The sequence below is a fragment of the Mesitornis unicolor genome, unplaced genomic scaffold (assembly GCF_000695765.1).
Source record: "Mesitornis unicolor isolate BGI_N332 unplaced genomic scaffold, ASM69576v1 scaffold4298, whole genome shotgun sequence".
NCBI lineage: Eukaryota > Metazoa > Chordata > Aves > Mesitornithiformes > Mesitornithidae > Mesitornis > Mesitornis unicolor.
The window spans coordinates 81,012-93,207 of NW_010203736.1; the positions used below are offsets into that span (position 1 = coordinate 81,012).

Consider the following 12,196-nt stretch of genomic DNA (forward strand, 5'->3'; position numbering starts at 1 on the left):
GTATTGACCACAGATCAGGTTCGACCAGGGTATAAATGGGGCCCCGCTGGAGGACTCATTTGAGTCAGTCCTCCTCGGAGCAGTGGGTCTGCAGTCAGGGACTCTCCCCTTGAGTTGGGACGCCACTTAATGTAACTTCTCGAGATTGAGAGCCCTCCCTTTTTGGTGAGTGAGTGAGTGCACATTTTGGATTGTTTGGCCAAAAACTTAAGAATTCTTAACTCAGCCATGTCTGGTGATATTCCCAACCACCATATCAAACCTGTATTTGTTGAATGTCAGTGGGATGTTGTTTTGGTGAATGAAGTTTTGTCTGCTTAATTTCAGTTGCAGATTAAAGCTTGTTTGAGTTCATTATCTGTGTGCGTGTAGCCATTTTGGTGCAATTCTGTGACAGTTGGTAAAAGTTATCCAAAGCTACAGGATTTTAACAGAATAAAAAAAGGAAGAAATGTTTATATATGATGTAGAGAATACTCAATGCTGAAAGTCAGAATATAAAAATAGAGCTTGTGTTTTGTTTAGGTTTTAGACAGTGATTTCAGTTGTCTCGTTTGTGAAGACTTCTGCATTATTCTGACTAGCAACAATTGAAAAACTATCTCCCTTTGAAATTACATTTTATTTGCTTATTGGTGACTTAAACAAGACCTATAGCATGTTTATGGCTAGATTCATGAGCAGGAAGCCAGCATGGCTCACTATTCCCATTCTGACAAGAAGGCGAATGCTGCTGCTGCCCAGACTCTGAAGCAACACAGGACTAACTCTTCAGTCAAGCCCTTTTGCTGGCCACAGTCAAGAAGAAACTGTCCAAGAGTGCCAAGCCAGCATGCCAGAGCATTTGTATTCCTGACTCATGTTCTTTCTTACCACACCTGCCTCAAGAAGTTAAAGGCAAACCAAAGGGTGAGCACAATTTGCAATCCTATTTTGAAGAACAGGAACACAGGCACAAGGATGCCAGAAGACCATGTTTTCTGAAAGCTGGATGTGTCAAGCTATTAATTGTCTACACTGGTTTGTTACTGACACTTTGTGCTAGCTTACAAACACATTAACAGTAACCAATTTTTTTTTTTTCAAAATTCTTAAAATAGAATTTATGAGGTGATATTAGTCTAACAACACATTCCATGACTACTGTAAATTGAACCATCTTATTCATAGCAAGTAATTTTACATAGATGTACAGTGCAGGGGTTGGAGGAGTACACATGCTCATATTTTTCACAGGTGAGCTGTAAAGACTAAGTTTGAGCTTTATTGCTGAAGGCTCAGGCTCATGGTGTATAAACATTAAAGACTGTAGCATCTACTGATTTGTGGCTAACAAGCAGAGACATTTTGAACTCCATTACTTCAAGTGTTGAGCATCTTTAAAACAACACACTGAAACTGAGCAGCTAAAGGAGGAGTCAAACAAAATTAGAGGTCAGTTTGGAAAATGAAACGAGACAACCAAAAAATTCTACAGATTATAGGTCAGGCCTGCCTTGCTTGACCTGCAGTGACTGTTTTCCACCAACCCACTATGTGGCAGAGCTCAAGGTCATGTATACTCAGTGCAAGAAATCAAGAGGAAAAAAGATTTAAAACCTCAGAAACCTAAGGCAAACAATACAAGATAGGATCTAATATTAGGCTCAGCTTCTCTGTAATATTACTTACTATTGTTAAATTCTCTACATTACACCTGGATAATAGCACTGTGGTAAAAGACTAGGATAATACAGATATATCAGAACTCTGGATGTGGGTTATGCTCAAGCTGACCTTTAAGTTGTGCTGTCCCAACAAACTTAATTTCAGACTTTCACAATTATTAGAGCTAAACTCAGACTCACTTTGTGAAGAACTCTTCATGCAGCTTGAAACCAGAAACAAATGAAGCAGGTAATAGAACAGAGCAGCTTCTCTCAGTTCAGCAAGGAGCACAATCAGAAACAGTGAAGACCATGAGCACTGTTATTAACTGATTCTAGCTTAGTCAGCTATTCAGCTATCAGATGGCTCAAGCATTCATTCAGATATATTTAATCAGAGAAATCAAGGGAGGGCAATCAATGTTTGAGGCATCCACCACAGATGAGAAATGTTCTTCAAGTCTTCATTAAAAAGGGCAGTTATATTCACTGTCAGCTATCAGCATAACAATTAGCAAACTGAATAGTCTGAGATTAATTTAATAAGGACTGTAGCAGTGAAAATAAATGAAGATTTACAAAATTCAAAATATTCAGGCATAAAAAGAGCACTAAGATATTACAAAGGCTATATCAATATATTGAAACAGTAAAAGGGGTCAGCACAAAGCAACAAGAAGTATGGGATACTGACTAAAGTTCACTGCAGATGAAAACTTGGAGATTTGCCATGACTTGAAAGGAGATTCACTGGATGACAAAATTCAGGAGGCAGGGCTCAATTTGTTCCTGAAAGGTTCGAATGAATTGTACTGCTTTATTGCTTCTATATTTGGTGAAGAATTTCTTTTTTCTTTTTTTAAATACAGATATGATTTCTGTGTATCATCAGGATCAAGACAAGATGAGGATATTCTGTCCTCTTGAACTGGCCTTGGATATATACTATTCATATGAGAACTGCTGGCTTCTTGTTTTTATCCTTAATAAATATTTAAAGGAGATCCTGAAAATAAATGCTGTGCTAACATCACCTACAAATAACCTGTCTGTTCAACACACATTATCAGGAAAAAAATTGCCACACCACTTCCTTCACTATTTGTTTTCTTCATACAAAAGAATATTTGCTTTTGCAGTATTACTTAAAACACTACTGAAAACTCTTGGTAGCGCTTAATCAGAGTAATTCACAGTTCAACAGTCTATTAGGATATCTGAAAGTTCAATAAGAATACATAGAGGAAATTGCATGGAAAACAAATGCTTCATTCAATCACAGCTCATGTGATGAAATATTATCGCAACATCCTATTATCAGTTACTCTTTTTTTCTTGCAGTTGTAATTTTTAATCAGCTAGTAGGTCATGTTGATGGGTCACGCTTATTTACTTGTTTCTTATTTAAAATTAGGAAAATTCACAGAGAAAAAAGGTCAACAATTCTAAGATGCTCAAAGTAAAAAAACATTTTCAAACAAGCTGAAAGGAAGAATTCACTTTTTCAAGTGCATGAACTTCCAAAATTCAGAACAGATAAAAGATGAAACAACTGAATTTTGTTTGGGGTTGGGGAAAACATCAAGAAATTTAATTTCAGAGGTGACAATGCTAAGAAATGTTGGCCCTCTGGTGTTAAAAAACAGCAGAACTAATTACCAAGAAAGCTAAAATTCTGCATCACTTATTCTAGCTCCTAGGCCATTATGCCACATTTTAGTACCGAAAGGAGAATAATTTCTGTGTAAAACTAAGGATAAAACAAATTATAACTTTTGAACATCTTTGCATTTGTTCTTTTATGATGCATCCAGTCATTAAACTTCAACTTGACCTTCAGACTCAAACTCTGACTTTTATGCATATTAAAATATTATCTCATCTGAATTCCAAGAGTTGTGTGCAGAAAACATACTATCATACCTGTGAACATTTGAAGGTGATTGATGCCTTGTGATTGCCTTTTCCAAGGGCAGATGGACAGAACTGCACAGGTACTTTTGTGGTGGAATGAGGAGCAACAATCAGCTGTACAAATACAAGAAAGTAACAACAGAAAGAGAGGAGAAAAAAAAAATCACTTTTTTGAGTCTATTTTGTGCTTTGTATCGACAGTTGATGTTTATGTGATTAATGTGTTCCACCAGAAGCTTTCTCCCCTCTCAACAAGCACAGGCTGCTTAGGCAGCAAGGGTACTGCAGTAAACAATCCCACTAGCAATCACTGCACGTTCATTCCTCAGAAACCACAGAGCTGGTGTCACAGATTGCTCCAAGGACATGGACAGCTGCTCTCACACATACCACTCAAATACGACTTTGGTGTCTGATCATATTGATGACACTAAAAGGTTACCATATTGACCTCCAAAGACACGAACTGGCTTATAAGGGAAATATATGGTAAGTTTTAATAAACTACTGCTTTGCCTCTCTTTTTCTTACCTTTATCTAAACTAACATAGTAAATGATATTGCTAGCTTTCTCTTCTCTTCATCTGAAGTACACTACTTGAGTCTCAATTGCACAGGAAAAAGCAATGTAGCTGACTACAATGGGGTCATAAATGGTTTTTAAGAACAAGATAAGCAGTGAAAGAATAGAATTATGAATAATAAAATCGCTAATGCATTGAGAGAATGATCAGCTAGAATCATTGAATACACAATTACTGTGTATATGTTTTAATTAAAAGTACTAGGCTTTTAATATCATATATTTTTAAATGTGTGCATGTAGGAAGATATAAAAAAGACAGTTGATTGGAATTATGGACACTTTTATATTTTTTATAAAATAAAAATAATTTACAACTAATAAAGGTCAAAACAACACCCTTCAACAGCTGGCACTGACAAGCCCTTTTATAAAGGAAATGTCAGACCTGGAAGAGTGGGTTGCTAGCAGGCAGTGAACAAGAGTTATTAAAACATTTGTTTTGCTTACTACATTTAATGGCCGCAAGATGCTTGACTGCACCAACAAACCCTGCAATCTCTTTCCACCCCAGGGGTTTGACTGCCTGTGCTTTGATACGGTGCTAGGCTTGGGGCTGAGCAAGGCTTGAGCTTATGCCATGGCAGGGCAGAGACCTATACCAGTAGCCCAGTTCTACCACACTCAGAGACGGCAAGAAGAGCCATGACGAGGACAGGGATGGGGGCCTACTGCAGCACCAGGACTATTGGCCATGGCCACAGTGCTGAGGCCAAACTGGAGGCCCCAGAAAGTGAAGCGGAGACAGAGGTGTCCACCCCCAGCCCAGGGCAGAGGGCCCTGATAAGGCGTATGGTGCTTTTCCTCACTGCCTCGTGGCTTTCCCTTCCACCTCAGAGCTGGACCCAGGCAAGGGCGACAGGCATCCTGGTCCTGCCAGTCGTCTTCTGGGTGTGTCTGTAGGGTACCGGCACACTAACAGACTGAGATGCTGGTGTATCTTGAACAATGGATATTCCTACTGGTAGCACTGGGAAGTAGATTGAGCAGAGGAGAGGAGAGGGCTCAGACGTAGTCAACTAACACACAAAACTTGAAATGTTATTTTTCTCTTTTGAGGGGCAAGTTTTAAAATAACTACAATAAAATAAAAATAATCTGCATATTGCCATAACAGTTTATTGGTTTTAAGACTTCAGCTGTCTTGTCTATTGGGGGGGTGGTATTGTATGTTTTCAAATTTTGCAAATTTAATTTTACAGTTTCCATTGCCTGACAAAACACATTTCTGGAAGGGTAAGTAGGTGGGTCTCACACACAGAGAATACAGCTCCCTGTTCTGGACCCACTCCCACTCAGCTATTACAGCACCTGCACCTCCCATACAGGGAGCACATCACTGCTGCGTCGCCCACACTTCACAATCTTGTACATCCCGTAGGTGGGTGATAACTTGAAAGCACGTTTGCCACCAGCAGTCAACTGCCACCATCCCATGCTTGTTACCTTTGCAAGGCTTCTGTATTACCCAGAATAACAGACCTGAGGGAGAGTCACCTCCCACAAACCACCTCCATCCCCATCTGCCCCACTGCCCAGAGTTCATTTAGCTGTTCATCATCTAAAAGAAGCCTGAACAGCTCATTTCTCAGTGAGTTCCTGGGCATGCTCAGTATAGAAAGACCTGTTTTTGAGAATTTTTACTTTCACTTGCTGTCTAGTTCCTAAGTACTTTGTGCAAACCAGCCAGCCCCATTTATCAAAGGAAGATTTACAAATGGAGAAAGAACCTTAATGATTATCCCCTCTGAAATACTTTTGAAAGAAATGAAAAGGTAAGGTAAACACAGGTTGCCACAGCATAAGAATACATGATAAAATTAAAACTACAATTTTCAAATTTTTAGTAATTTCACTAAAAGATCTACATCATTTGGAATATTAACTCTCCCATAAAGATGAAAGCAGGCTAGAATCCCATTTTCGATAAGCATTACTTGACATATTATCATTACACAGAAAATGCAGTGCCACAATCAACCTAAATAATTGGCACGGAGTTATGATAATCCAGCAGACTGTCTGCTTGAAAAGCATAAAATATTTTTACCTTTTATATTATAGATCTATTTTTTAAAATGCAATTTTATATTACACAGTATGATGTTCTACTGCATCCAGAAAGTAATTTGTTTTGAAATAGAGCTGGGTAAAATAAGAGAACTTACTTTCTACTGAAAAACAAAGAATAAATTGCTTTGTATATTAGAATTGAGAAATAATGCTAACAACATGTTTAAATAAGATCACACTTTCTCACAATCATTCAATACAATGTGCTGAAGTTAACCCATCCCCTGTCCTTTATTTTATTTACATAAACAACAGTCACTCATGTGAAAGGGAACTGGTACCATTGCTCTTCATAAGATCTTATGAGGAGCGGCTGAGGGAGCTGCGTCTCTTTAGTTTGCAGAAGAGGAGACTGAGGGGAGACCTCATTCATGTTTATAAATATTTAAAGGGTGAGTGTCACGAGGATGGAGTCAGGCTCTTCTCGGTGACAAACAATGATAGGACAAGAGGTAATGGGCACAAGCTGGAACACAGGAGGTTCCACTTAAATTTGAGAAGAAACTTCTTCTCAGTGAGGGTGACAGAGCACTGGAACAGGCTGCCCAGAGAGGTTGTGGAGTCTCCTTCTCTGGAGACATTCAAAACCCGCCTGGACGCCTTCCTGTGCAACCTCATCTAGGTGTTCCTGCTCCGGCAGGGGGATTGGACTAGATGATCTTTTGAGGTCCCTTCCAATCCCTAACGTTCTGTGATTCTGTGATTCTGTGATCTCAGATATAACTGTTCAAATACAGAAACTGAGTCTGAAGAAGACTGAGCAACTACAAATGTGTTGTTCCTGTTAAAAGTCCAACAAAGGAGGGAAATTTTTCATTAAATCTAAAATATTCTTGGTCATTAATGAACTAATAAAGGTTGCACACAGAGACTTTGAGACTGCACTTCTCTCTGGCAGTCCTTCTTTATAAATTTATGTTTTCTCAATAAAAATTTTGTTTCATAGCCGATCAAGATGAAAGATAGCTTGAAAAAGGTTTAAACTAGTTATAAGTCAGGAGAATAGCTGTAGATTTACAGTGAAAGCATTTCTTTTTGGCAATATAGATGATCCCATTTTTAACAGTTTTTTGTACATTTAGGTTACATCATAAATATATGTGTGTATAAACATAATACACATATATGTAAAATCTGTCCATGCATTTATAGAGAGGGAAACTGGTTGAGGAACACAGAATTACTGATGATTGAGAATTTACATCTGTTAAATGCTGAATATGAATCCTTGTCTACTAGAGATAAAGAAAGCTGTGGTTAGGAAAGAAACAGAAAATGCAACATCCCAATAACTGTTTCCCCAGTAACTCATAATGCCCTATATGGTAATGAAAAACAAGTTAGGAATTTTGCAGCATGTGAGTTCATTTATGTTCCAACTTTTAGAGAATTTGGCAGCTTTTATGAAGTTAACCTATACAGTTTAAAGCTGTCAAGAAGGGAAACAAAAATCAGACATAATTTCCTAAAAAACAAAAGAAAAAAAAAAAGAAAAAAGATATGAGAATCCAAATCACATTAAAGGAAATCTTTGAAAACTTTTATCTAATTGTTGAAAGATAACAAAGGTGATGTATTACATTTAAAGCTGTTTTAGGCTACAATTACACAGCTACTAACAAGATATGTATATTTTTCTCATTTTCATCAGTTTACAAAGAAGTTAATGGAGTTGCTTCTAATTTACATGAAGCTGACAGAGATTTAAAGCCTTCGAATTTCATTTGGACTTCATTAAGCACTTAGAAGTTGTGGTTTTACTTGAACATAATTCAGCTGGACCTCAGGAAAGCCTATTATTAATTATGTCATTACTTGAATTTTAATCAGATCTATAGAAAATAACACCTTGTGGAATTTCATTAATGCCTTCTGCAAATTGAAACTGGAAAGGCAGACACACACACGGAATTATGATAAATATGATATTAAAATTTGTTTAAATTCTGAAATATTAGTCAAAATTTTGGTTAACATTTTAGGTAATTAATCTCTAGGAAAGATAACATTTTCTCAGATGTATCTGTTGAATCTGGTTTATCTAACATAACTCAGTGACTGATGATATCCATTTGAGATATTTTCTGACTGATAGCCCAATATTTTCAACAGTTCTACATCTTAGATGACATAAAGACAAATGTGGATAAATGTATTAAATAACAAAATTACTGATTTAGAATACGCAGAATTCTAAAATGACCCCAGTAATTCTCTTCAAGCATTACCTAAATTGGACAATCTCATCTTCAATCTATTTTTCTAATAACTTGCTTTTTATTGTTGCATTTCATCTGATGATCCCTCAAATCAGTAGTTTTTCTGCTGACAAGAAAACATTACTTCCTTTAAAGGAGCAGAAACTTGAATGGAGCAGAAACTAAGATGGGAAATTTCTTCTACATATCACAAAGACATTGAAGCAAACATTGATTTAAACCAATATCTGAAACAGAGGTTACAGTCTATAAGAACAAGCAGTAATCTTCTGGAAGTTGAATACAGTGCTGTAGGGAGGGACTAAAGCTAGGATGCAACATATTCAGGAGAAAAAGCTGATATTTAAATCCTTCTCCCGCCTTTGTCATCAAAACTGTGAATGAAGTCACATTACCTCTCCAAATATGGGTTTGCAATGAAGGAAAGAAGTTCAAAAAAGGTAGTTGCTTATAGCAAATTCACCAAAGCTATCCTTTAACTGGAAGAACTACTGTAATTCACAAAGAATATTTCAGAATTCAACGAACAGATGACACTAAGGACTAGGAGTATTCTAGGAAGAAGGGAAGAAAGAGGGAAAGGGGAAGAAGGGAAGCGGGGAAGAGGGGATTACTGCAGTTAGTGCTGAATGTGTCGTTTCCTAAGCATTGTAATGTGGATACTGGTGCTAAGTGAATCACTGGTAATAAATAAGGAAAGCTGAAAGAAGATTTTTTGGGTTTGTTGTTTGTTTGTTGGTTTGGTTTTTAATTTCCCGGAGAAGGTAACATGCAATCTGCAGGAAACAAAACTCACTATAATTAATTCTAATCCATGTCTGTGCCAATGACCTAAATATAACACATATAATAACCTTAGATGATTCATATAGTTTGCACTCATTATGTTTCCTAGCTCCTATTCAAATATTGATTGATGAAATTATTAGTAATAGCACTTATGGAGTTTTAACATAATGTATGAAGATGTGTTAATATGCATGACATAAAAGACAGACTAAAAGACAGACTAAAATAAACACTTCACATTTTATCCTTTTAATTTACTGTCCTAATGTGTGCAGAATATAGGGCAATTCAGTAAATAAGTGTGATCCCCTTCAGCTGTTCTCTTTAAAGCCCCTTTTAAGAACATTTGGCCTTCTTGTACTGCTGTATTTGAGGCTGAAAGCTATTTAGTTTCTGAAAGCCAAAACTGCACATATTATGATTTCATGACATTCCTCTATCTTCCCCACTCAATCCGTTTTCTTCCTTCTCAGATTTATTTTAGGATCTTATTACAATATTCCTTTCCTGTCCCTCTGACTGTTATAACAGTTTGCACAAATGAACCAGCTCTGGTGTCTGTCTTCCCTGTATTATATTCCTCATATCTAGAAAATGTTCAATTGTCATTTCTTTCCTGTCTGCAACATGTTTCTTCATTTTCTTTTCTCATGTTAAAGGTTCTATATTCATATCCTAATAAGAGGTCCCCCTAACTCTTTGAACCAGAGTTTCCACACATCTGTCCTCCCTTTTCTCATCTCTCCATCATACAAAGGACACATTTAATTATTTAATTGCATGAACTGTTAATAGCATCCAAAGAGTTCTTTATAGCACCTGTACTATTAAACAGTAATCAGGGCTCAATAATGAATATTTTTCAGGGTTCTGACCACCTAGAACTCTAGCCAATCTCAATGAAAATATGAAAGCTTAGCCCATTTATACAACTCTCAGGACAAAAGGACAAAAACGTTACGCAGCAAGAAGGAAGGGCTTCTGTGATAGAGAAGGAAAAAGTAGTGTATATAATAGTAACAGGATGCAGATTTTCTTAGTAGAAATCGGTCTCAGGGTAAATGTGACTTTGGAGACTAAAATTATTCCAGTTATTTAATCGAAGCTTTCTTGTGGCTGAATTGATCAAATTCTTATTCATAGGCTCTGCAAGTCGGTTATAACTGCCACAACTAGGAGATATTGCTATCTTCTTACCTTAACATTTTATCTACTTACCTAAATATTTAACTAATCACCCTGTTGATTTTTAGAATCTTGTGAAGCTTTTAATACAGCTGGTTTATTTACAGCTTCTAATATCTCCCGAATGTTATTTGGAACCAAGACTGTTGTCCTTCTCAAAACCACTCCACAAAGCATACCAGGGGGAAAACATCCACATTTCAGCTTGTGTTTTTTTTACAAGTTCAACTGTTTTTGTCCTTAAGCTATAAAATCCCTACAATACACACTTATAAAGCCTCTAACCCTTGAGACTATGTTGTGCATTCTGAATCCACAGTATGATACACAACTTAATACATTTTGAAGAGAAGGCTGTCTTGTACCACTTCTGTGAAAGCACAGAAATCTTACTTACAGGGTGTTTTGGATCAGTCTTAGTTGAAAAATGGCTTGGATTGCTGTTAACGATTTCTAGCACCAGAGTTTCATATGTAGGATTAAAGAGAGGTATGTGTAGATGAGCACACCTGGAAAAAACACATATATCGAATAACTGTTAACTACTAAGCTTTTTCAATTGCATTTTTTTCTTTGTCACTTGTTTTCTTTCTTGAAAAATGACTACTTTCAAAAATAAGCATTCTGTTTTATTGAATTAGCATTTTTTAACTAGTATCGACACATTTAACAGCATTAATCAAAATTAGTAATAATTATTAATAACAGTAAAAACTGGTAGCAATAACTTGGGTCATTCATAAGGGCAGAATTTGTCTCACTGTACTTCAGTTGTCAGGAAGTCAGTTTAAGTTAATCGCTTAAAGGAACTGTCTACATCCCTCAATACTCAACAAGGAGAAAAATATTTTCAGGCAGAATTGTTCCTAGTGTAGAGCACTAAGATGTGGAATCACTTTTCTTGTTTACAGGAGGAGACTACACTTAATGCCTTAAACTTGGTGCCTAACTTTTAGATAAGAGGATGTGGAAATGAATCGTAGTGTCTACAATACCACACCTTCACATTTGCAGATTAACCTCACCTTTCTTTCCTTACTTTCTGTAAATCTAGCTTTGGAATAAAATATTTTAGTCATAGAGATAATACTGAGTGCCAAAGCCAACAATAGGTTTGGTTCCAAAAGGTAAAATAATTTTAAGTATGTCTAATTATTCTGTAGTCTATCCATGGACTCGCAGTCTGCCTCAGGAAAAACACTAGACAGAAATTAAAGGTAATTCAATAAATGATAGCTGTAACTCCTTTTTGTCTAATCAATGGTTTACAAGAGAAGTTTATAATTAAGTGGTGCTGACAATAGCTTTTGATTTACTGCCAGTAGGCAAACATTCTTCTTGATCATCTCGTAACCTTGAGATCTCAAAACAAACTTAGCGTTCCACACCAGACATTTAAATGAAGGTTCTGTCTGCTTCCCTCCTCTTTCTTCCTCTGCATGAACTCAAAACCTGTTTCGATTTGTACCATTGTTGCATTCTTCATTATAACATAATGGTAAATCCTTATGTTGCACATGTAGATCATGTACTTTAATGAGTATTCTGGCTGTCCCAGAACAAAGATTGGAGTATGCTGGTTTCCTAAATGTTAAGCTTTAAATCGGCTGGCACTCTATTTTACAGACTGTCCTTTATTTTCTAATTAAAGAATAAACAAACACAGGATACTTTCAACAGGGAGCAGTTTTCAAAAGAATTCATAATACTTCCCAACATTCCTCTATTCTGATAAAAATAACATATTATTTGTCTTTAACAAAGATGTATGACTATAAATCACATTT

General features: G+C 36.5%; 1 protein-coding gene across 1 annotated transcript in view; it reads right to left on the bottom strand.

Moving 5' to 3' along the window:
* Positions 1-10,918, bottom strand: part of LOC104545622 (chromosome unknown open reading frame, human CXorf30) — a gene marked incomplete at its 5' end in the record, with an annotated part of 89,273 nt that extends 78,355 nt beyond the window's left edge. Inside the window, 2 exons of the mRNA XM_010190810.1 lie at positions 3,570-3,674; positions 10,807-10,918. Coding sequence (XP_010189112.1) covers positions 3,570-3,674; positions 10,807-10,918 — 217 coding nt within the window. The remainder of the gene's footprint in view (positions 1-3,569; positions 3,675-10,806) is intronic.
* Positions 10,919-12,196: the final 1,278 nt, after the last annotated feature.